This window comes from Tachypleus tridentatus, chromosome 8 (assembly GCF_004210375.1).
Source record: "Tachypleus tridentatus isolate NWPU-2018 chromosome 8, ASM421037v1, whole genome shotgun sequence".
Taxonomy (NCBI): Eukaryota; Metazoa; Arthropoda; class Merostomata; order Xiphosura; family Limulidae; genus Tachypleus; species Tachypleus tridentatus.
Genome location: NC_134832.1, coordinates 42,884,435 through 42,911,846, shown reverse-complemented (window position 1 = coordinate 42,911,846; position 27,412 = coordinate 42,884,435). Strand labels below are relative to the sequence as shown.

Sequence of the window (27,412 nt, the reverse complement as noted above, 5' to 3'; positions counted from 1 at the left end):
ATTGCATAACCTATGACACTACCAATCCAGCTACCTGTAATGTATCAAAATTTATACTTACACAAATTTCTTACCGAGAATGCTTATGAGCCAGATTTAGTTAAAATTCTGTGTTATTTGCTTCAAAATAATTTCACATCTTACATCAATGTAGTAATATTATTCCATTCTTGGGCAGGTTTGTTTGGATTGTATGGTAAAAGTAAGAGAAATCCAGTTCTATAACAATAAATGATTGTTGTTGTTTTTTAAATATAGTTTGCTACAGCCACATTCTTGACAAATCTACTGATTACCCGACAGAATCACTAAGTCTTAGAGACGCATCAATAAGCCTCCCAGTGGCACAGCAGTATATTTGCGAACTCCCCCACCAAGAAACTAGATTTCGATACTCGTCGTGGACAGGGCATAGATATCCCAAGGTGTAGTTTTATGCTTAACTCTAAACAAACAAAGGCATCAACAAGTAGTCGATTATTGATTATTATACTTTTATTGATCTATCACTTCTAAGAAGTACGAAAGTACTTTTATAATAAAGTTATTCCAATAAAAAGCAATTATCAAAAGTGAAGTTAAAATATATGGTAGTGAAAAATTATCTATAACACTATGTGTGTGTTTTTTATAGCAAAGCCACATCGTGATATCTGCTGAGTCCACCCAGTGGAATCGAAATTCTGATTTTAGCGTTGTAAATTCGTAGATTTACCGCTTTACTAGCGGGGAACATCTATAACAGTAACAACAACTATTACTTTTGGATAAGGTATAATTCAAGATTGAACAGAATAATTTTATATAATACTAATTAGACATACATTATTCAAAAATCCAAAACTGTGGCCGCTGTAGGAGCTGGGTATTAATATCCAAATTTAATTTTAGTAGGAAGGTAATTAAGAGTTAAAAGCTATTTTTAATGCGATGTTATTTAGGCTTTTTTGTTATTATTTGTTAGGAAAAAACTAATACTAGTATAATAATGCCTTAATATATAATAATTTAGGTATTTGTCTGAGATGTTACTGTCAGTAGTGCTAAAGTTGATAAAGGTTTGAATTTATTACTATTTGTGATAAATATTTCGTCAAATGATCCAGCAAAAATCATCTCATTATATGTGTTTTTTAGAAACAGATGTATTAGTAAGTCTTTTTTTTTCAAGGTTGCTATTCTTTTATATTATAATAACTTCATAGCTTACTCCATATTATTAGTAGTATATATATTGTATATAATTATTTTTTTAAGTTTGATTTGCGGAGATTGAAAAACAAAACCAGGTTGCTATAGGAAGAACGCAATCGTAACTTTTTACTTTTTCGGAGATTATGTTATTCGTTTTTATGTGTAAGTTGCCGTTAATCTATCATAATCGTAAATTTGAAATAAGAATAATTTAAAAAATGGACACGGCGCTCAGGCGCGCTTTATGTTATAATAATAGTAATACTAACAGTACGAGAACTAGTAATGCGAATGGACAGTATTTGCTATACTATATTATTATATGTGTAATGTTAGTACTACATACTAGTTATTCTTAATAATAATAATAGGGTTAGAAAATAAATACTGTACTACTGCAGTTAGTAAGCATTTACTGTACCTAATTGTTTCAATAGTTTGGAAATTTGTTTTGAACCAAGACTAAGTATACCGCCAGGCTGTCACATTTAGTTCATATGTAAGATTATCTTTTTATTATTTAAATTTTGTGTTAGTATGATGAAAGTATGAGCAGCAAATTTTGGATTTAGTTTAAGAACCGGAACTTGTGTGTTTTGTTTGCACACACACACACACACAAAACTGTATGGAGTACATTAATGATTATTTTAAACAAAGTACGTAACTTGAGATGAATAGCAGTCAAAGTTTAATTCTAACAAATGTCAGTTTTAATGTACAAGTAACAGCTGTTGTCTTCTAATTTGCTTTGACCATTTTTGTTGACATTGATTGTGAATGTTAAGTAACAAACTAGAGATTGCATGTGAGCTTTACTTGTTTTCATCATGATGAGGGAAAATTCACTATGTCTTCCCTATTAAATGTGTTTATTTATAAGTCTGCTCAACTTCATCTTTCAATACAGTGTTCCAATACACTAATGATAAATGTTGTCTTATGGCCATAGAATTGGTGTACAAAAAGTTAAGAACTAGAATTTTTTTTTTATCTAAACATGCAGCAAAACATCAAACTAATTATGCTATGACCACTGTTCCCCAAATTCTAACCCATTTCACTTTATGCCTTGTGATAACATTCTCATTAGTTATTAACAGTAAATCAAAATTGGCTCATTGATATTAGCAGGGGCAGGTTGGAGTTAAAGGATTAACCCAGGAAATACTTTCAGTTCTGAAACTCCCACATCACTGTTGCAAATTTAGTTTAACATAGTTTTTGTGAAATACTTTAGCTTTCAGAAACATCCTGCTACTTTCCATCTTAATTGTAGTTCATCAATGATATGAACAATTCACCTTTACCATGAGAGCTGTTCAACAGGTCTAACAATCTGCTTAATAACCTTTCATTTAAGCTTGGACCCTGAAAAGTACTTCATTTTTGCATGTAGCCTGAGAGTTTGTGTTTTACAAAGTGAAAGGAATAATTGTTGTATTCCAATATTTTGAAATGGTGAGGTATTCAAGTTCACTGATGTTAGACAAAAAACACCAGATATGATAGTCATACAGGTGAAGCCCAGCCAGTTTTGTTAAAGTAATACTGTTTTCACAAAGGTATTTGGTTTCTGTGGCCCAGGAAAACACTGCAAAGAAAGAGACAGTTGAGTTATGTAGAGAATACTGTAATTAACTGGGATTAATTTGCTTAGTTTGTACAGTTACAATTATGTGCCATATTGTTGGTGTTAAATTGGGCTTGCATTGTTGCTAAAGTTTCTAGTAGTTATTAGAATAATTAGCATTATTCACCTCTATTTCTTTATATTAAAAGTGTAATCTTTCTGTTATTTACAATGGGAACTTGGTGTAAAAATTTACACATAATAATAATACATAATCAAAATAAAATAATTAATACATAACTAAATGACATGTATAACAATAAACAAGTTGTTGCCAATCAGATACCCCTCAAATTGGTAGTTTCAGATCAGAGATGACATCACACTAAGTGGACTGTAAATTGACAAATGTATTATGACAGGACTTTCTAATTGGAAGGGAGGGAGCCTATAATGTGACCAGTGCTAAACACTCCTCTATCTTGCAGTCCTAACCACAAAAGACAAAAACCAAATCAAGAGCAAAATAAAACCATATTAAGATGTCTTATAGGTTACTTCAACCAGTGGTTTACATTAATCTCAGACCATTCAGTTGTATAAGTTTCTTTATTTCATAAATGTTTTAAAGAATAATTATACAGATAAATATATACTTTCTCTGTTTCAGGAAAATTTATACCTGAAGCATCATGTCTGGTAAAATAATTGTATAATTTTCTTATTGAAGTGTACAAGTACTGATAAATGTGTGATAAAATGTAGTCATTTGACTGGCTGTATTCAACTGTTTGTTTAATTGGGTAGCCCTTGGTATGATATAGTTAATTATAAGAACTGAGTGAAAGAAAAAGTGTGTAGCAATATTTTAGTGTAACAAAAACATCATAACCTTAAAACAATGGCATAGCAAATACTCTTATTTTAAAGTATCTGTTGTCAAGAGCCATATCATGAAAACTAGTATCTAAGCATAATTAGCTTTGTGATACTGATGGTGGTCTTGTATACATGATTATTTATACTCATGAAATCTTAATTTTTTTATTATTGAGATTTGACTCATAAATTGAACTTTTTTATTTAAATTCATGGCTAACACGAACTCTTAACTATCACTTTTAGATTGAAAACAGTTTATATAAATAAACTGGACAATTTTAATTTTTACGAAGTTCTAATGCAGTTAAAAATAAAATGATGAATATTGAGAATTTTTATTATTTGTTAACATGCAGTCATTACCTAAAAAAATAACATTAGGCATTAGAAAAATTTTCAGATACTGAAATGATCAAATTCTGTGTATATGTTGTTAGCTGTTAGCTTGTAGTGTTCAGTTATAACACTAAGTTTGGGCGAGATTTATTTTGAGATTGAGTTGTAGAATTATTTTTTGTGACAAGCTGGGGTGATTTGTAATTCAGTTTTTTGATCAATTTTTGTTAATATTTTAAATTTGTACATTAATATATTATTGCTGTAATGTATTCTAGTAGTGGTAATAGGTGTTATTATTTTGTAGTAAATGGTGATCTAGTTTTAAATTCTTGAACAGATGTATAAAAAAAAAGAGAGAAAGAAAGAGGTGTAATAGATTTATCTTTACATTCATTATTTCATTTTCCAAATGTTTTATTTGGTAAATGATTTCTTTGATTTTGAAATTACAGACATTCTGCATTTTGTTGATTTCTTTCTATACTGTTTCAGCTTTGTCATTACAACCTTTTCATACTTCATTGTTTTTCTTTCTGTGCTTTTTCAATCTTAATTATTGTTGTAATCACTATTTTGGTTTCCAGTAGTTTCATTGATCTTCTATCCTGCTTATACTTATTCTTAATTTTTATTTAAATTCTGTCTTTTAATTATATTTTAAATTCCCATCTCTTACTTCTTTATTTTCTTGAATTTTGTGCCATTTTCCTTCATCCTCTGTCAATGCTCTGTTTTTTTCTGTTTGTTTTTCTCTCATCTTCAGCAGGTTTTCTATTTTGCTCTTTACTCTTGTGAATATCTTGACATTTGAAGTTTAGTCAAAGTTCTGTTCCGACACAGTACCTTACTTTTGCTTACATAGTAGCTTTCCTCAATTTTTACTGCCCTTTATATGCACAAATTTCACCACTAGCTTTGAGGCTCCCACCTGATATACGTTTAATGGTATAGCTGCATTGTAGCATGCAAATTAGGATGCAACAACCTTCCACCAGTAAGAGTGCAATATACCCTCCTATTACAACTGTCTTCTTCCATACTGTAGAACACAATCATCAATTCTCGATTTGGCATTTGTGTGTAATGATGTGCATTGTTGTTGTTTTTTTCTTTTTTTACTCATGAAGTTTCTAGAATTAGGCATTTTACAGTGGAAGCATCTACAAAGACATTGTTTCACAAGTTTCAGTAACTTCTACTTTGCTTGATGTGAAGCAATACTATTTTGTTCATACTGGCCTACCAACTGTATTGGTATTGGAGTGGGATGGGTAATGTCTTTTGTGTGGCAGTTGGTGGAATCTTTTGTTTGACCTGAGCTTTCTTTTGTCCCTTACATATTTCTGCCTATGTTTCTCATTTATGATGGGAAAGATTTTGCTGATTTTTATTTTAACATATCTTTGCTTCATCTTAAACCTATTTTTTTCTTAATTGTACCTCAGCCTTATTTTGTGACTAAGTTTCTCAGGTATGTTTATTATATATTCAATTATTATTTACCACTAATTTGGAATATACATATCTTGTCCTCTTTCCTTTGTTACCTCAAATGACTAGTCATGACTTTGTGGTGTATTGCTTTTCCTTGACTCCGAAACTTTGGGGTATTTTCTTTAGATTTTGGAGTCAGATTTGCTGTCATTTGTTCCTCTTTCTTCATTTTACACACACTATTTTTCTTTTTTTAACCTTGTTTTCATAGCAATCTAACATTCCTTTGGGATCCTTATTTACTTACCTTTTTTACAGTGATATATTTACTTTACTTGGCATTTTTACTCTTTATTTGGTGGATCATTTTCTAGAGTTGGTTGAGCTGCAATGCTCTTATTATTTCTGTCTTTCTTATATTTCATATGCTTTCTTCTGTCTACTTTCATCAACTCTTCTTTTGAGGGACATCAAGCAGTTGGTTTCCTATGCTGTTATATCTTCTGTTTTCCTCACTGTGCAGGAGGTTCTTTCTCTTTTGGGGCCTTGAGCTTCTATGGAATCTTGTATAAAACCGTTCCCATAGTGGGTATTCTTCATCCTCTCATTTATTTATCCTTCTATTTCCAGATGCCACTTTTAAGATGTTGGGGGAACATTTCTTAACTCTCAAAGGAACTTGGGTCATTAGTACCGTGGTAAATAATTTCTTCAAATCCATATCTTAGAATTTTTGGTGGTACTTCAAATTTTCAGTTTTTGTTTAGGATGGTTTTTATATGTCTCATTCAAGTCTGCATATATATGTTTCCTTCTCATTCATCAGGGGAACACTTTGTCTTGAGCTTCCTGTTTTCACACTATTGAATTCTTTTTCTGGGCTCATTCTATATAAGTTCATCTAATAGCTTGTTACTGTGCTCTCATCTGGACACTTTTCTTGACACTCGACTTCCCTATTTTCTGGTGCCTGTTCCTCTTCCCCCAGCTTTAGGACTGCCCCAAATTTTTTCTCCATGCATACCCTTCTACATGTTGTTTCCCTCATTCTGGACACTCTACTCTTCTTACAGTCCTGCTCAATCCTGGTTACTTCTATTGCACTTGTTTCTGTTCTCTCCTCTGTCACTCTCTGCACTCCTTCAACCTTCCTTGCCCATCTAGCATTGTTGTCATTCTAACTTCACATATGGCTTTGGTCTGGTGCCTTGTGATACATTTTGCACTTTTTTATGTGTACCTTTACTTCTTTCTTGTTCAATTTGTTTTCCCTCTCTCTTTATATATATCCACAACAAGGATACATATTCCATAATTGATCTCTGCTTCATATTTTCTCCATTTCATTCCCTTTTATCACTAATTTTTATGATTTATTTTTCATTGGCAGATCAAATGAGGGTAATTGCCTTTGACCATGGCTTGTTAGTGGATTTCTATATCTAATACTCTCAGGTTTTATTATTGTCATGTTCTCTTTTCTTCTTTCTTTACTGTGCATTTTTATTGGATTTGCTACCTTCATTTTTCTTGTGTTGCAGTCCTTCCTGATTTGGACCTGCATACCCTTACCCTCTTTGACTCTTTAGTGTCTCTTTCCTTGTACCATCTTTTATTTGAGTCCTACTTCTTCCTTTTTTTTTTTTTGCCTGTGATCATAGAATATATGATGTGTATGTCATTGCTGCTTCCCATATTCTTACTTTCATTTTCTCAACATTATTCTCATTCTGTTCCAAATAATTTTCTCTGTCCTATCCATATTGCTTCATTGTTCTTTGGCCTGTTCTGCCTCACAGTGGTATGTCTGTAGACTTCTACTGGTAGAAACTGGGTTTTAATACCTGTAATAGGTAGAGCACAGGTAGCTTAGTGCTTAATAATAAACAAATGGGCTGTTATGCTTCCTTTCGTGGTTTATACTCACATAATCTATGTATTCTTTGGAATTTCTCATAATCTCAAGATATTTCTACTGTTACTCTCAAGTGATGACTACAGCATCTTATCTATTTAGCACATGTTTCATTGGATGTTGATTCACAATGACTCTTTCACACTTTCTCGCCACATTTGACTCTCTTTTCTATCTGGCTCTTCACTTCCAATATCCATAAGAGGAGTTCATGCAAACTGGTGTGTGAACTACCCCATTTACTATCATTGCACACTTTCTTCATCTTATAGTTGTCTCTTCTTTTCAGATGTCCACATCCTCTTATGAGATATCTTATTGGAAGTTAATATTTTCCTGCACTGAGAATGTATTTCTAATTAATACATATCTTCATCCATACTTTATCCTCCCCACTTATAATGAATCATTTTTCATCTAATCTTGAAATGATGATTATGCTCTAGAGAAAAGAGATAGTTATTTGAACTAGTGGGTTGTGTTACATTTTTATTGATGGAGAGTTGTCACATGCTATAATGCAGCTATACCACTTATAAACACATGGTGTTAAGTGGTATCTTTAATGCTAGTGGTGAGCAAAAATTGTGCATATAGAGGGCAGTAGAAACCTAGGAAAACTATTGTGTGAAAAGAGGTAAGTATCTATTGATAATATATTTTTAATGTAGGAAATTGCTACCATTTATTTTTACAAAAATAATCCTGTTTTTGACATCAGTGCTACAATGTTTTCTGTCTTAGCTAGATTGCTTTTAGATACTTAATAGAAATAATACTAAAAGTCCAGATTAACTTAATGATAAGAAACTAGTTTATTTCCTCTCAAAATTTCTTACAGGCTATGTTTAGTTTGACACAAAAATGTTGTCAAAGTTCCCAAACATGTAGAAGAAGTTCTTTGCTAATGTTACTATACCTGTTTTATAAATAGACTTGCAGTTACAGAATTTCTTTGATAATCAATAAAGTAACTTAATAGACATGATAACTGTCACTACAAATAATAAACAGTATTAATCACCAAATACATCACTAAATTTGTATTAACTTGATTTACTGCTAAATTGTATTTATTAATAATGCAACTTTTTACACTGCCTAAAATTACTAGATTCTTGACATTAATGTTATAACAAAGTCATTAGCAAGCACTGAAGTTAAAGCATTAAAAATATAAGTTACAAAATCATCAAACAGAGTAAAACATTTTTTTTCAAATACTTGTAAACATTGTATAGACCTCAATGGGACTAGTTGATCTCTTATTTTGTAGATATTTTTTAGAATTATTTTTGGCCTCTAAATTGAGGAAAGGGATGCTAATTTTTATCACAGTTATCCATAGATGAAACAGGCTTTCATGTTAATTACAGTTTTACTAATATATTGTCATTCAGACACTGCTACTAGTTTTGATATATGCATGTACTCCTAGATCGTAGATATATTTGATTTTTATAAAAACTTTTATTTACAGTTTATGTAGGTAATAATATACTGAATCAGCATTTTCAGTTTCTTTTTTTGTAATTATAGCATATTTTTAATGTATATAAATTCTAAGCACAGTTGTTATTAACAGGTACCATCATATTCAATGGAAAGTGACTTAGGCATTGATCTTCTAGAAAAAGGTGAGATATCAACTATTTTGTCATTAAATTGATAAATTATTTCAGCAGTTTTAAAGCCTCTATAATCTATTCTATGATTGTTTTAAACTTTCATTTTTCATTATCAAAAAGGTATAAACAGATCTAATAGATTGCTTTACATTTATTGTATTTGTTTGCAGTAATAAGTTCAACTGTACATTTTAAAATTATACTTGCACATATATGTGTATATATAATTCGGAAGTGTGAATAGAGTCACAGTTCTCTTTGTGTAGAACTTTTGGGAGCTGAACGTGTGAATTGGATATATTTCTTACATGCTATTGTCAGTATGAGATTTAATGAACATTTAATGAAGAAGGCTGTTATTATATATCATCCTTTTGTAATATTCCCATAAGTAAAGCTTAATTTACCATTATTATACAAATATTAAAGTAGGTGTAGCAGTTGGTAATATAAGCATATTCAGGTGTTATCTCTTACAATATTATTCTAAAAAAACAGGTCAACATAAATTCCTCATTTATACTTAAACTTGTTAATTCATTTGTTTATTGTATGTAGTGTATCAGTACTTGTTTTCACTAAGTTCATCTTTGTGCCATCTGTACTCTTTTTTTAATGCAAAGTGCTGTTGAGCATGCATAGTTATTTGGATCTTATTCTATGATGTAGAAAGTGTACTAGTGTTTAATTTGAAACTAGCATCACAGAAGTGACATTCTGTATAACTAAATAGAATCTTTGATTTTGTGTTTGTTTACATTTGTTTCCCTACTTAATATCTGGATGTTTTCTATGGTTATGTTGTGTTTATTTGATTTGCAGTGTTCACCTGTGAACAGGAAAAAACTAGCCAAATAGTATTTCTTAACCTCAAAATCACTAGAACTGATACACAATTCAAAACAGAAATCCATAGAAAAAAATCACCCATACTGTATCATACATTCTCTGGGACTCAGCACATGAAACAAAACAAAAACTCAACATATCAACAAGCCAAATAAACACAGCCACAAAACTATGCTCACCCGATAAAATTAACAAGGAAATCAACAAAATAAAATAACACTTCATCAGCATCAACAAATTTCTTCAAAAACCCATAGAAACAAATATACGCACACATCTATACCACCAACAACCAAACAACAATAAATCCCAAGATACAACACTATACAAAACCTTATACTGCTGCATACCATATGTTCCTGACATCAGTGACAAAATAACCAACATTTGGAAAAACTTAACATTCCAGTAAACACCCAATTTATTTAAAAACCAAGTACAAAACTGAAGTCCATACAATGTAAAAACTACACTGATAAACTTAATTTATAAAATACAATGTAACAACTGCCATGACTTTTATATTGGAGAAACAAGCAGAAAAATGGAAACTACATTCAAGGAACACAAAAAACATCTTCACATGTTTTTGAACACTGCAAATCAAATAAACACAACATAACCATAGAAAACACCCAGATGTTAAGTAGGGAAACAAATATAAACAAATGCAAAATAAAAAAAGCCCAACTACAGCAACTAAAACCAAAATTAAACTAATATAAAGGAACACCTTTATACTTATACTAATTAATAGCCTAACATCCACCTGCAATGCCCCCTACAATCTGGTACCCGTTTATACTCTCATTCCTAAGACGTGTAAATCAATGGTCACATTCAAGCTCTCTCTTTCTTAACCTGAAAATAACCTAGGAAAGTCAAAACATTGTTCTCTCCTTATCAGTAAAAGTGTTAATACCCATACCAGCCATTCTGAGATACATATACTAAGTACAGTGTAGTAATTTTTATCAAATTTAAGTCTAAGAAATCCTTTTTCTTTTTTAAATGGTATTATTATATATATGTTTTCAAATTTGATGCCAGTTCTGAACAAATAAGAGAGGTTTGTCAGATATTACTGTCTGTAGTGATAAAGTTAAGCTCCATAAGAATACACATGCTCTGAATTTATTTTTGAGGACCTGTTGTTTCAGCAGTTTATATTTTATGTTTATATTAATTGACATTTCTTTAACTTTCAAAGCTAAAATAAAAAGTTTTGTTATCTTCACAGTGATTTTCAGGTGGACATTTTTTATTGGGCAACTGATAAGATAGATGTAACACTAAATTAAATCAAATAGAAAACTTCTACAGAACAGGTGTGATGGAGCTTTGTTTGAAATTGCAAAGCAGTATAATTATAAAGGTTTCTGTGGCTTTCTGAAATGCAACAAGTATGTTTAATCACTCTTATGTCTTTCAGAGTTGGAGAATGATTTTTGTGTGTATTAACTCAAGATCATGTGTTTCAAAGTATATATCTGTGGTGAATTGTTGAATGTGATTGTTTTTAGATAACCTGTTTTTCCTTGAAAGATGTTCTTTTCATATGGTTCTTTTTATTACACGTAAATTATGAAACCTTTTTGTCATGATTTATAAAATTTTGCAATCCTTAAACTGATTTAATTGAAGGAAACAAAGAGAATTATATGTTTGTGATGGGTTAATAATCAGTAATCAACATTTATATAGTTTTTTTCAAAGTTAAACATACTTCTGCTGTATGGATGAATTTTATTCATGTTTAGTCTGTAACATCTGAGTGCTGTGTAAAGATTAATTTGGTTGATACTAAGTAATTGCAGTAATCTAAACTACCTGGTAAAATCACGTGTTAGGGATTTCATAATAAGTTGGTTATTACTGCATTCTCCTTTAAAATTCTTTCTTTCTTATGAAATAAAACAAAATGTTTAATTTTAAAGAGTACTGAGGCTTATTAAAAGTAAATATTTTGTTGTGTAAGGAATACATACTTGCTGTATGATATGTTTTCTAGTTAATTCCAGTTCTAGTTTGTTTTCAGTACATGTATCACACCTGCTCTTTTTATTAATCTATTATGTATTTCAAGAGCATTTTGACACACTGGATATTGTCATTTCCATAAAAATGTTGTGTTATAGCTCCTGCTGTCATAGAATCTTTTGTAGTTCTAATGAGACTGATTGTAGATAAGTAAAAGAAGTTTAATGTTTCACAGTATTTCTCTGAAGAAGAACAAGGGATGAAGAGAGATTAGTTTCAAAATATAAGTACCTCTTTCTACAATTATAACTATTACTCCACTGCCTGGGTTTCTTACTTTGCTCGTCTGAGCTTTGTCCTGATTTTTTCTTGCTTGCTCCAGTCTTTTATAACCCACCCACTTGCCCTTAGAGATATTTTTCACATGACATTCTCCACCAACATCAATGCACCCTCTATCCTGATGCTGTATATAAGCACCTCATTCAGATAGTTTTCACTTTTTCTTGACAAAATGTCACTGATGTGTTTCCCAGTATTATGATCATTTGGAGATATTCTTAATGTTATATGTGTTATCTAGTTGATTTTCATAATAATAATAAATTCCAGTTGGTAAGCTGATTTACAATATGAATTCCTCAGTTATTATGTCAGACACAGAAGCAAATCAAGTTTTTACTATCCCACCTCTGATATCTAGTATTGTACAACAATCAGGTGGAGGGGTCATTTTTATTTGAGACTGTCAGTGGTCTTATTTGTAGTGAGATGGAGACATATATTCAGTTCTGTGATGTTCTTCTAGGGTGGTCTGAGGTTGCAATCAAGATTGACATTCTGGAGATAATTTAGATTTGTTTTTCCTATGTCTTCTTTTAGTCTGATGGATTTTTAGTCCCCTTATGGGATAGTGGTGAGTTTACACACTTGCATTTCTAGAATCTGAGATTTGCTTTCCTATGGGGGACACAAGAGATAGCCCAACATTGTTTTGCTTTAACAAAACAAACTTATCTGAGCAAATGTTGTGCCAATCAATATTAATCAAGACAGCCTTTAACTGACATATAAAAACAAACAGGACATCATTTTAGGCATAAACTGTCTTTGATTTGATTTCTTCATTTGGTTTATCGAGAGTGTAATGTTTAGGTCTTTTCCAGGCTACTTTTCAGCCTGCACCTTAATTGATGGCTGAAAGGTCTGAGAGCAAATTTTTAATTTTCTTTCTTTTCATGCTTCTTGTAGTTCATGTAGGGAACTTCTGAGTTATATGAAGGGACAGTCATGCCTTATCCAACATGATTGTCGAACTTTTTCATTTATCCTCCCACTGCCAGTTAGAAACATTTGCCAACTCTGACCTAATACATCTGCTCCTCAGACTTTGGGATTTGAAATGTAAATTATAATTTCAGATTTTAGAATTATATAGTATTAAGCTAATAAATATTAGAAAACATACCTAAACATCAATTTTAGTGTGTCACATGATATATGGTTCAAATTAGAAGTTTGTGGTGTCAAATTACTAAGTTTATTGTTTTGTACAGATTAGGAACTTGAATTACTGATATTGACAAACTAGAATGTAAACTAAGAACCTTGTATCATTTTTTGTTTGCTGATATATTGGTCATGTACTGAATCAATGTACACTGGCTTCTTTCACTTCTTTCTATTTTTGGAAATGCTCCCTCATATATGCTTACATGTGCATATGACATGTTAATTAACAATTAAAAACTCAGATTGTTCTCTGATGGCTTTCTCAGCTATTTTCAAGTGTTGCAATGCCATTTCATTCTTTCAAAACAAGAAGTTAAGGAGGTAGGTCATGTTTATAGTCTACCCAAAATTTCATATCTTCTAAAACATACTTACCTTCAGTTGCTACTATAGCTATTCCTCAGTGTTGGCTTTGCCTATCTAAGCATTGGTCTTGCTTTCTCCAATCTTTTATAACCCATATAAACACCCTTGGCAGCATCTAATTTGCAAATCTCTGTGTCAGTGTACCCTCTGTCATAGTACTGTAATCACTTTTTCTCAGCAGATTGTTGGCCATGGTTTTCTTTGACAAAGTTCTATGCTTCATGCCATTATGGATTGTGATTTCCACATAAATTTAGATTCCTTTACAAAAAAATTAAAAAACAAACATGATACTTGTGAGTCTAAATTCCTGTATCATCGTTATCAGTATGGTGACCAATACAACCCCCTCTATTCCTCCTTTAGTGTCTCTCTATGGTTGAGGAGGAGGTAACTCTTAGTTGAGGCTACTGGTGTTTTGATTAGTTGGTAGATGGATACATAAATATGGGTGTTTTTTCTAGAGGGGTTCTGAAGTTGTTTTTTTGTTGAGAGAATATAGACTGTTTTTCTGAAGCCTTCTCATGAGTCCAATTTGGATCAAACATCTCCTACTCCATTTATTCAGTGTTGCTTGTGTTTGTAAAAATTTACGGCTTTACTTTGTGCTCTTTGAGTCTGCACCTACCTTTTTGGTGAAAAGATGTGTGGGGGGGACTACTTAGGTTTTCTTCCTTTACTTGATATTTCTGGTTCATGCTGGGAGACTTAATGTCTTATTTCATAATGGGGTTGATACACCTTGTACCCTCACATGTCTGTATACTTTGACTTTCCACTCCTAGTGGATGTATATTTTGCTTCTACAGACAATTTTTTTTATGATATGTGGGGTTCCAGGACAGTTTATATGATCACTTTAAACCAACCACATTTTCGTGTATTTGTTTGATCCTCACTTTTGCTCTGTAATGTTTTTTCCCCCTGCAAGTTGTTGGCAGCCTGTCAATGGCCCCCACTTCAAGTTGCAGACAAATGGGGTCTTTTGTGGTCAGATTGACTACTTTTGTTCCTTCTGTAGAGATACCTTGGTGGAAGGAGTTTGCATATCTGCTGTAGCCTCTCTGTGTATTACAAGTGGCTTCTTTTTATCATCACTTGATGTGTATGGATCTACCAGGGGTGTTTTTGTCACGAATTTACATCATTGATTCATATCTTAGTTTTTGGGATCCTCCAGTCAGGCCAGCTGACATCATTGGCATCAGTATCTGCCTATGTTGAGTGGATCCATTAGAGGGAGGTTACAACTATTGAGAGACACCTGGTATTCTTTCAACTGCAGATCCATGGGTACTTTAGGTTCTGGTGTTGAATTGTATTTTTCATTCAATTCTCAACCTCCATTATCCTACCAATATGGTATTTCTACCCCTACTTGAACTGTGTGGTGTGGATTTTAGTTTCACAAGTATCAGAGTTACTGGTCGTGAGGATAGTAGTCACAGTTGATCCTGTCCGTCTGGGGTTGTTGTTCCCATTTATTTTGTTGTTTCTGGGTCAAGGGGAGATTGGTGAACAATCATTGTTTTTATCTCAACACATTTTTCGATCCTCCCAGATCCACAATAGTATCCTTTCTCACCTTTTGTTGGCATTCTTAACCAGATTTGTGGATGTTCAAATTTGAGGCTGCTGAGCCATTTCTTTACATTTTCATAGTGAATTCAAGTTGCCTTTCTCTATGTTTCATATACAGGGATCAGCTTCTATAGTTCAGGGATCTAGCCTTTGGTGCAATATCAGCACCAAATGTCTTCTGCTTGAGTGTATAAGGTTTCACCATGTATTAAGCCTGGCTCAGCCACATCTCATCTAGTTCCAGGCTGTGGAACAAGCAGTTCGGCTCTTACTTATGGTTCTATCTTTTTGAGTTTGTGGGCTTCCCTAGAATCTTTGAAATATTGGGATGAGAACACATTATCCCTTCAGTAGTCCCAATTAAATTAATGAATCTATACTTTCATTTCACTGGATTTTCCATTGTCTTTCATCAGGAGCAACATCTTTGTTTTTTGAGTGGTGTTTGGTTTGGATCAACTCTATCATTAGTGCACACATGCATGTGTTTGTGTACATATCTGTATCTGTGTGTATGTTTCTATACATCTCCACTGCTTCTTTGTCCCAAGTTTGTCTCTTCACTGATACTTCTTTTGTGGGATGAGGTGCATATAGTAAAGGTCAGGTAATCCAGGGTATATGAATGGAAAACATAACTTCTTTCTGCATCAGTAATTTAAATTTTCTTGCTGTGCAAAAGGCAATAGTGCAGGGTGTAGTTCTCTTGCAGGGGCATATCCTCATGAGACATTTTATTAATTTCACAGTGGACTTTTAATTTTACTATCATGAATACATTCATTCATGGGGCTGTTTTTCAAGTTTCCCTCTTTATCTATGTGGTTTATTTCTCTCATATCAGTCTTCTGGCTTGCTATTTTCTTGAGGTGTTGAATTCCTTAGATTATCAGTTTCAGCTTTCACTTTCTTCTGACCAAATAGATTCTCCATTGTAAGGTTTTCCAATATATTTGGTCTCAATTTGGGCTTCCAATGATTTCTTTTGGCCAACTACAAGCTTTTAAGTCTCCAGTATCTTATCTTCATGCTTTGGTGTTAGTTGCATTTAGTCCTGATTGGATTCCACATCTGTGTTTTTCCCCCAGTTCATCTGTTACTGGCTTTGTTTTAATTCTTTACTTGTGAGTTGTTTTTAGCCTCAGATTTGCTAGCCTAACCATGATTTCCTCTTCTACAGTATCTTCAAGTGAGTCCACCTGTGCACCTTCCTCTTTGGCTGTCATTTTTGAGGCATCCTCACCCCCACATTCTACACCAATATTTTCCAAGCCCTTTGGGGTTTCACATCTCAAGTTGCTCAGTGTGTACCTCACAAGAAGTTTGTACCCACATTACCAAATGTGTCCACTTTATCTTGGTTTGGTCTTCATTTGGATCTAGCTTTGTCTGTTGCTTAGGTCAGACAACTTTTTCAATTACTCTTAGTTATTCTAAACATCTAAAGGTTTTGAACTCTCCAGTGTTATCTAGTATTCTTCCCAAACAGCCTTTTCAATTACTTAACCAGGATATTGGGGTGGCATTACAAACCTTGTCTCAACAACTAATCAAACCTTTAATATTATATATTGTCTTTCCCTTAATGAGTATTTATGTTAATGTTGGCATGCTAATGTGATAAGTTGAAGTTGTTAGTATGTTTGTAGGACTCTTTAGCTCTCCCCTTAGATTCTGCTATACCCTGATAGGTTTTTTTTATTACTAAGTCTCTGGCAATCAAGAAAGAGGATACATTATTCTATGCAATTCTTTTGCCATCTGTTTCTCATCTTTGCAAGAAGTTGTAACCTTATTGTTTGCTCTGTTCTATCAAGCCTGGAGGTATTACATTGCTCCCTCTCACTCCTTTTGTGGTATTAGTCTTGACTATATACCAGGGGTGGACAACTCATTTTTCATAGTGGCCACAACTGTGGTTAATGAAAACAACATTGGCCACAATATTCAAAAAACATAATGAAAGATGTTAGTTTAATCAAAATAATTGCACTTCAACTAACCTTCAATGTGAAAACTGATGTGATATTTGGCTTATTATCTATGCTGAATAGCATCTTAGCTCTGCCTCTAAATTTATGTTAGTAAGCCTAGATCTGTAGCTAGACTTGAGAAAATCTAGCATAGGAAATGTTGGCTCACACACCCATGTGGATTCAGACATGGAAAATAATTTTGAAATGGCTATCTTTAACTTTGGAAGACTCTCATTTGTGAGAATAGTGAGCCACATCTCACTAATAGAACATTTTTGTTTACCTTTTATGTGTTCTACACTTTGCAGGGTAAGCATCTCATCTTCAAATCTACACTTATCCAAAGAGAAAAAAGATATAATTTCCTTACTGAAATTTCCTTAGTCAAATTGAAATGGATCATGCAAAAATTCAAATTTCAATTTCAAATTTTTAAATTCAGAGAAAGGTGATTCAAATTTTTTAGATAGATTTTTGATCCAGTTTACATAGAGATCATATTTAGCATCAGAGAAATCATAGTCCTTATTATTTTCTAGAAAACTATTCAGCTTTGCAAAAGTGTGTCAAATCATTCTTTTGTAATTGTTCCACAAGAAGGTTTAGCTTTAATTGAAATTTATGAATAAACTGTGATTGCTTGCTCATTATTTTACCTCTTCCCTGAAGCTTTGTATTCAAATTATTCAAGTGAGTCATCATGTTGCACAGAAAGTTTCAGTTTCATGGAAATTTTCAATCTTACCTTTTTCAACAAGATACTCTTTTATTTGAGGAAATAAGGAAGTAAATGATTCCAAGACTTTTCTTCTACTTAATCATCTTACATTTGCAAAATCAGTAAGATCATCAAAAGTACAGTCACTGCTTTTATTCAAAGACTCAACAAACTGTCAATGGATGAGAGAGCTTCCACTTCTAATATAATTTACAATTTTTACAACAATATCCCTCAAATTTTTCAATTCATTGCTTTTAGACATCTGAGCACATAAATTTTCATGATGCAAAATGCAATGTAAAGATGGCAGTGTGGACGTCACATTATTTTCAATTAAATGCTGCTTTGAAAGAGAAACAAATCTTAATTTTTGCCCCAGTTATGGCAGGAGCACCATTTGTTGTGAGAGAAAACAGTTTTTTTAAAATCCAGATTGAATTTTTTTGACATTTCAAGAAAGTTTTCAAAAATGTTTTTTCACATGTTCAATCTCTTAATCGACAAAGGCCAAGCATTTCTTCCCTCACTTAAAGGTTTGAAATTATGTATCAAACTTAAAATATCAACTGTGCAGTGTTACTAATATCTGTTGATTCATATGGTGCTAAAGAAAAATACAAACAGTCTTTTAGTTGTTTAAGCAACTGAATTTCTATGTCTTTCATTAACTCTAGCATTCTACAGACAATTGTTCTTTGACTTAATTGCAAATTATTTACATTTTGAAGAATATCTTTTATTTTTCAATCATAATCCTCCAACAAAGTTTCAATGACCACAATCAACATTTCTTTTACTTGTTCAGCATCAGAAAATGATTTTTTTTTAGCTAGAATTTAAGCTACTCTACAGCTAGCTAACATAACTAGTTCTATCGATGACAAACATCTTTTTAGGCCTCCCTTTTGTTCATAAAATTGTGCTTTCAGACGGCTAATTTAATTCATACAATTTTTGATATCAACTAGAACTTTTACGTCAAATTCATTGTGAAAATTGTTAAAGTGTTGCTTAAAGTTGTATACAGTACCTAGGACTTAGGAAAATTATGGGCCAATGAAAATTTTCCTTGAAAGTTAATCTTAGAGGGCCAAAAAACAATAAGTATAAAAACATGAAATACACAATTTACTGTTTGTTTGATTTTTTTTTTTTAATTTTGTGCAAACCTACATGGATGCTATCTGCGCTAGCTGTCCCTAATTTTTCAGTGTAAAACTAGAGGGAAGGTAGCTAGTCATCACCACCCACTACCAACTCTTGGACTACTCTTTTACCAACAAATAGTATTACACAAAAAACACACTGGCTTATTATATGCTTCCATCACTGCAAATATTAACTCCCAACTTTCATTAAATTTTCATTTCACGTTTTTCCAGTCAAACACCTTTTTTTTTCAGTAGTAATGCTTGAATCATTTAAATTGTCTTTATTTTCTGAGTGTTTACTATCATCTGGATTCCTTTATTTTCGAATTATCTACTTATCCATATTATGGGATTAAAAACAAAATATATTTAAACTCTTGAAAGCTGCACAATAAAAATATATTTGCAAGCACATGTGAAACATTGCACACTCAATAGCAAACACTTAGACCAGACGGACATCAAGAATAACATCTCACCAGATTCAGTAGATTTGTGTCTTTTGTTGCCCATCTAATGTATCCATTGTGGTACTTTTTTTATAGGCTGGTATTTGAACTATCCCTAGTACTTTTCTTTACATGATCTGGCAACTCTCTTGTGGAGATTTTCCACTACCCCTTCATAAGCATTTTAATGACACCTTCTAGATTATAAAGAGGAGAGGATACTTTTGTCATCACGTTTTTCACTTTGTTTTCCAGGGTTCTTTACATTTGGTTTTCATCAGATACTACTTTGTGGGAAGTGTTGTCAAGACAGGTGTGCTTTTATCAATCCAATTCTACACTAGCAGTCAATTTGACTGTACTTACTAGTGGTTTCAACAGGCTTTGTAGAAATGAAGTGCTCCATAAGACCTTCTAGGTGCTTACTAGATGGTATTATCATATTATCGTGGGCTGTCATAAGTAAAACTAAAGGGGATTCTACTATCCCTGCCAATCATCAGATTGAATAAATGAGAGTTGATTTCCTTTTAAAAATTTAGGGAACTTGGTTCATCTATTGCACTATTCTTCAGGATTCTCCAGTGCACATTATTCTCAAGGTTCTATTAGTGAAGCTAGAAGGTCCTTACCCTACATCCAATTTCCAGTCACTGAGGTAATGGACAGAATCTTTTCCTTCAGAATGTTAGAGTGTGTTCCTCCACTCTTTGAAAAGAAAGTGAATTTATGGGGCCTCTTACCTGAGTCTCTTGAAGTTTTTTTTTTCCAGATGTTGGAAGCAGTGGTGCCAGCATCTATGGGAGTCTACCCATGATACCAGTTCAGATTTGACACTACACTATTCGGGTGGGATGCATATGTGCCTTATTTTTGATCTGCATCAGTTTAGTTTATTATTTATGGAAAGAGGTCCACTATCTTCTTATAATTCTGAACACAAAGCTGTCCCATCCTAGGTCCTTGGTTGAGCACAGTGTTCCACTTCCTCTCCATAATTAAATGTGCAAGTGGAATGGTCCTTGCCTACTCAGATGAGGAGTAAGGATGAATATTCGTAGTTCAAAACTGGATGAGTTCTGTTCTTTTGGTTGGGTAAGACATACACAATCCCATGATTCCAAGCCTGGGGTGTTGCATTTTGGGCTTCTTTAAGTAAAGGAGAAAGTTTGTCCACTTTGGTATTGCTTACTTTCTCATTATGCTTCTGGTGGTTAAGAATGCATCACTTTGTGGCTACAAGTCAATCAGATGTATATTTGTATATCACACTAACATCCAGTTGCCCTTGCTACCAACATAAAATATAGGAACAAAGACCCTTAATTTCAACTCCTAATCCCCTCGGTGTGGATTCCTGAATGTGGTTAGGAGACCTTCCAGGAAAGGCTCTGTTCTTTCAGTTTACCTCCTCTTGAATCTAAACATCCACCCATGTGTTTGCCATGCATGGTGACCCATGAAGGGGAAGAGAGGATCCTGCTGGTTAAGGGGTCCAACCCATAACACACAACTTTGGCCTTGAATTCCTGTAGATGGTCACCTTGGGGTGGCCCCCTTAGGGTCAGTCAGCTGGTCTACTTGAGCTGGGGTCAACCAAGTACCAGTGTTGAATGTTCTCAACAGGAGTTGTGGATATTGCATCTGATGCTGGTGTTTGGGTATAGTGCTCATGAAACCCTGGTGTTGCTTCAGTGTCCTTGCTTGGCATTGTAGTGCATCCCCTCATAGGGCTCCATGATGGGTGGGGTCAGTGGGCACCAAAACATTCTTTTTTGTTATGGATCCCCCAAATAAAAACTTAAATAAAGTCAGTCAGAAAGCTTTGCTGTGGTGACATGTTGGTGGAAACATCCACATCTAAACACAGTAACCTACTCTAACATTGAAAGGCAATTGGGGATATACCCATTGAGGTTACATCCCATGCTACTCTGAATTTGTCACGAGGAGTTACTGTTGAGAGGGATTTGAAGAATATTCCCGAATCAGAGGTTCTTGCTGGTTTCTTCACCCAAGGAGTTTCTGCAGTGAGGTGTATCTCCACTCACAAAGATGGAAGTATGATACTGACCAGTGTCCTCAGTTTAACATTTACATCACCATATCCACCTGCCACCATCAAGGCAGGCTATCTTAATTACAAGGTACGGCCATACATTCCAAACCCTCTGAGATGTTTCTAGTGTCAGTGGTTCAGTCACTCAAAGACATCATGCCATGGTTCCTTGACATGTGCTTGTTGCAGTGGCAAGGACCACAATGCCTATAAGTGTAAAACAGACCCTCATTGCATTAATTGCAGTGGCTCTCACCCACTCTACTTTCATTCTTGCCCTAAGTGGTTGGAAGAAAAAGAGGTGCATCATTTGAAGATGATTCAAAACATTACTTACCCTGAGGCTTGAAAGTTACTGTCCACCACTTCATCACAGATGTATGCTGCAGCACTTCATTCCAGTACTACAGGGGAGTGCAGACAGATCTCTCTGTGCCTTCAAAAGAAGCATTCTCACACCATATGAAAAGTCTTTTGACCTCCACGGTTAAGAAAGTTGATCAATCAATCTCATCACTCATCTCTGTCCCTAACATTCAATTCAGCAAATCCAAAGATGCAAAACAATCATTCATTCATGCCCTCAATCACTGGAATCCTCTTCCAATGACAGAGACCTGCCCAATTGACCCAGGGCAGGATCCATGGAGGTCAACACTTTCCCCTTCTTTTCTAGAGGAACTTGGAGTCCCTCAGAGTTGTGTTTTGAGTGTCACACTTCTCAGTATAAAGAATAATATAATCACTGAACAACTTCCTATTACTGTTGTAAATGGGCTTAATGTCAATGACTTTCACATCTCATGTCAGTTGTCGAACATGAGATATATTGAGCGGCAGCTACAGACTGCCCACAATTGTTTACTGAAGTAGACCATAACAACAGTTTTAACTTCTCTCTCTCTAAAACTGTTTGTATGCACTTTTGCTACCAACAGAGTATTCACCCCAATCCTGAACTCTGTATTGGTCAAGTTGTGCCACATGTTGTCCCTGAGACAAAGTTCTTGAGGCTTATCTTTGACTGTAAGTTGATCTTTATACCACACATGAAGCTGCTGCAAGTCAAATGTATAAGAGTACTCAATATCTTCTGTCCTTTCTTCCACCACTTGGGGAGTGGGTTGATGTTCTATGCAAAAGATACATCATTCTCTTATTCGATCAAAACTAGACTATGGGTCACTGGTCTTTGTCTCTTCCAGGACCTCAGCCTTGAAGGTGATGGACCCCATTCATCATCAGGGACTTCAGCTCTGCACCAAAGTTTTCTCCACTTCCTCAGTCCAGAGCTTGTACACATAGTGAACCTCCTCTACACCTCTGCAATTTCCAACTGTCTTTACTTTATGCTTTGAAACTTCAACTCTTACCACAGCATCCCACTTGGGGTTGTGTTTTCTTCTTCAGTGGGCCATGCTTTTTCAGAATAGAGGATCTGTTATTGTTCTTTTTGGCCTTCATGTCCAGGCACAGTTGGATGAATTGGGTTTGTCTTTGGATAAAATTGCTCTATCCACTGGTCAGCTTATCTCACCATGGCTTATTACAATCCCAAAATGTGACTTTACTTTAAGTCATCTGAGAAAAGCAGATACTCCTGATTGGATGCACCATTTTTTATTTGCTGAATATCTTTCGAACCATCCATATAAATGGAAATGGAAGGATAGTGACTATGTGGGCTCTGCCATGGTTTGTTATAATTAGGTGGTTGCTCACAGAATCCCCTCTACAGCTTCTGTGTTCACTGATGAACTGTATGCCATTTTTTTTGCCCTGGATCACATAGAAGCTAAGCAGTATTCAAATTGCACTGTTTATACTGACTCGCTTAGTTCTCTACTGGCCCTGGAATTTCTTCACATTTGTTTTCACCCTGTTCTCTCTGATATTCAAAACCAGATGGCCCATTTCTCTTTAACATATACTTCTATCCAGGTTTTCTGGACACCAGACCATGTTGGTATTTGCAGGAACAAGCTCCCCAACACTGCAGCTAAATCTGTTTGCTCTGGCACTATCGCTGCTATTCCTATTCCATGCATGGACTGTGGTCCTGTATTCAAAGCTCAGCTCCATGCCAGTTGGCAGTCGACTTGGAGTGAGCAACGTAAAAACAAGCTTTTCCAAATAAAACCCTCTATTGGACTTTGGCCGTCTTGCTTCCATAAGGATGGGAAAGAGGAAGTTATCCTAACTAGACTACACATTGATCACAGTTTTTTAACTCATCATTTTCTTTTATCTGAGACTGATGCACCAATGTGTTATCTGTGTGACACTCAGGTCACAATAAGCCACATATTACTGTCTTTTTGCCATTATGACTCTCAACGATGACACCATTTTACATGTGTTCTGTCTCAAGGTTTACCCATAAAATTGGATAGTGCTATTGGTGATAGTGACACTGTCTACCTTATAAATGTTTTTAGTTTTTTAAAGACCATTAATCTTTTTAATGTTATTTAATTTTTAATTTATAAATTAGACTTTTTTTTAATGGTTCCTTTTTCAGAATTAAAGTACAAATAGTTCAATATGAAATTAGAAAATGGCCATAATATCAAATAACTCTAAACCAAGACTGGAAAGACAACTTCAGGTGTCTAACACTGATGTTTGAACTTGCCCGTTAGTCATTCTGACTAATTAAAATTATGCTGCAGAAAGTCTTTTAAAACTTGTATTACTTCACTTTCTGAAAACGACCATGACATCAAATAACTTGAATCTAGGACTGGAAAGGCCAACGTCAGGTGCTAACACTAATGTTTGAACTTACCTGTGAGTCATCCTGATGAGTTATGATAATTAAAACAACTTGTATTATTGTAGTTTCTCTCTTACTACTGTAAACTATGTAGAAAAATTGGATGTAACACTATTTATGTTTTAATTCAAAAAGAAACTTTGTTTTACCTTGATTCCTTTCTACAAATTTTAATAACTTTAACTTTTTACCAGATGTTTGGTGCAGATAGCACAGTTGCTTTGCTCCATAAAATGCCAAATTAACCAACTAACTCCTAATTGTGAAAACTTAGCTATTTTGATGTAGCTAGCTTATAATGATGATTACTGATGTACTGTTTCACCATTAATGTGGAAATTGGGTTCTGCATGAAGAGCATACCTTTTCTGGATGTAGTGAGGTTTCTCCCACTTGTGCACCACTCTTACCTTGGTACACCCTGTTCTGTGTAGATACTTTCTCTATAGGTAATGCCCTCCCCAGCTCCTACACCTTATCGGTGTGGGATTCTGGCTATAAGTGTCAGCAGAGGTTAAGTAAGTTTTGGAAGTTAACATTTTCATAAACTGAAAATGTGTTTTCAACAATACTTGTCACCTTTCACAATCTTCTCCCCTTCCTCCCCAATGAGAGCCAGTGTTAGAGACTAGGATTGAGTCAGTGTCAAAAAAGTGATAACATTATCTGAAAGAGGTAGTTATATACAATACCAGGGTAGAGGATGCATTGATGTAGGGGGAGAGTGTAGTGAGATAAATATTGTCAAGGACAATAGAGTAGGGTATAAAACATTGGACCAAGCTAGAAAAATTCTGACCAATGCTTATATGGGCAAAGAAAAAACCCTGCAGTCTAGTAATAAGTGTAAGTGTGAAAAGATGCATGTGTTATTGGAAATACATTTTCAATTTAAGAAAATCTTAATTTTTAAATACCATTCCTGTATACTTAGAGCATGTTTTGAGCCTCTATCAAGTGTGCATTTGAGTTTAACACATAGACTAACTACTGTTATGTTAAGTAGATACAGATTGCTGGAATGTTTATACCATTTCATCATGACCTTGTAGACATTCATCTTCATTTTGTGCTTTCTGTGTAAAAGTTACATTTAATAATTTATATGAAAAGTAAAGATCATTCAGGATATATTTTATTTTCAATATATATATTTTTTCTGCAAGGTCTTTCTCCTTTTGTTTATATTGGGAAGCCTAGTTTTAAGTCTCATTCTGAGTTGTGTTGGATAAATAAAGTATTTTATGATCACTTGGTATCATCTTATTTACACTTTGTTAAAATAAGTGGACTTCAACTTGAGAGGGTGATTTATTTATAAATCTGCCATTTTTTAAAATTAAACCTCATTTGAGACCAGCTTTTATATCATTTCAGAGTGAGCTCTTTGTCACGTGTGTGGCTGAAGCCATTTTTTTATACATAACCCTACAGTCTGATGTAAAGAAAAAATTACACTCTTTCCAGTTTTCTTAGAAAGTTTAATAATCAAGAGTTTGCTAACATACACAGTCATTCACTGTTTAACTTTCATTATTTTTTCACAAGGTTTAAGTTACAAATACAATAAGTTATGTACAAGAGGTTGCTTTATAGGTTAGTAAACATTTTTGTTTGTACAATAACTTCCATTACTAATTTTTGTTTGTACAATGAGGGCAAAACTAACATTAGTAATGGAAGTTTGTTTTTGAACTATGTTTATCTGGTTAATATAGAGAGGTTTTTTTTTTGTTCAGGTATGACAGAAAATTAATGAAAAGTTTTTTATGTAATTAAATGGCAAAATATTAATTTTTTTACATTCTTCATATAAACATATATAAACTCTGGAATGTTAGATAGTAATATGGAAATAGTAGTGTATACTCCAGAACGTTAGATACCAATGGAAATAATAGTGTATGCTCTGGAAGTTTAGTAATAATGTTTTACATGGGACTGATTAGTAAATAAAGTTTCTATGATGATGATTTTATATTGTGAATCTTTAGAATTAAAATTCTGAACTATCAAGAATAGGATGAGTAACATACTTAGCATAAGAAATATTCGTAGCTGAAACAGTGCAGTGTTCAGTATTGGTGAGGGTTTCCATTTTCAAAAAGTTTGATTGGTTGAGAATAAAATAAAGGCAAATACTTTTTAACCTGCTAGGAAGATGCTTCCACCAAAATTAGAAATGGAAATATATATATCTATAGATGCTTTACTAAACAAGACAGATTTTGAATTACGGTAAACGTAGTTAAATTAATAATCAAGACTGTACCACAATAGGCAATCTCCAGTGCTTTTTAACAACCCGAGATTATTGTAAGCTCATTTACAGCTACATATGCTCACTCACTTGACATATGAAAGGAAGTGGAGCATCACGATGACAAGTGAGCAAAAAGCTAATTGAAAGAAACCTTACTTGTAAGTGGTAAAATATTTTAACAGTTTTGTCTGTCTATATGGCATGTATTATGTTATGCTTTGAAGGAATGCTGCAAGTTTATGTAAGGTTTTTCAGTTTATAAATGTCTTTCACTTTGTAAAGTGGTTGGAACACAGAATAAATTCAGAATTTTGCAGCATGATTGTATGTTATGTCTAGATGAGCATTTACTTTGTAGTAATTTTGTGTTTGGAATAATTCCCGTAATTAAGAAAATAATTCTGTTTGTTTCAAATAAACTTTCTTATAAAACTTATATACTATAAAAAAAGTAGGTTGCAATGTTAACTTTTATATTATGTTAGGTATTCTATACACTATGTAGGTCACTGTCTTTATACTTTAGAGATTCTATATGATAGGTAACAACCTACTTATAATTTTAGGTGTAAGACATTAACTATAGTATCAAAAACAAAATCACATCAAGTAATCTTACATGTACAGCATCAAGCAATCATCTCATACCTTGCTAGTTCGTGACAATATATAGTGCATAGAAAGTATTGTGAAGAAGACAGTACAAATGACACATCATATAGTAGCTTTTACAGATTTCAACCAACATACAGCAACTACTCCAC

General features: G+C 33.6%; 1 protein-coding gene across 7 annotated transcripts in view; it reads left to right on the top strand.

Moving 5' to 3' along the window:
* Nucleotides 1–694: 694 nt before the first annotated feature.
* Nucleotides 695–27,412, top strand: part of LOC143222282 (scm-like with four MBT domains protein 2) — an 82,524-nt gene continuing 55,806 nt past the window's right edge. Inside the window, exons 1-2 of one of the 7 annotated variants that reach the window (XM_076448590.1) lie at nucleotides 695–772; nucleotides 8,923–8,974. Coding sequence is in view for 3 of the 7 variants with exons in the window: in XM_076448591.1 (XP_076304706.1) it covers nucleotides 1,098–1,151; nucleotides 8,923–8,974 (106 nt within the window). In the remaining 4 variants the exon portion in view is untranslated. Of the gene's footprint in view, nucleotides 773–1,082; nucleotides 1,152–1,220; nucleotides 1,694–8,922; nucleotides 8,975–27,412 lie in introns of those variants that run through there. The other 6 variants (XM_076448591.1, XM_076448589.1, XM_076448592.1 and 3 more) reach the window with 6 other exon arrangements.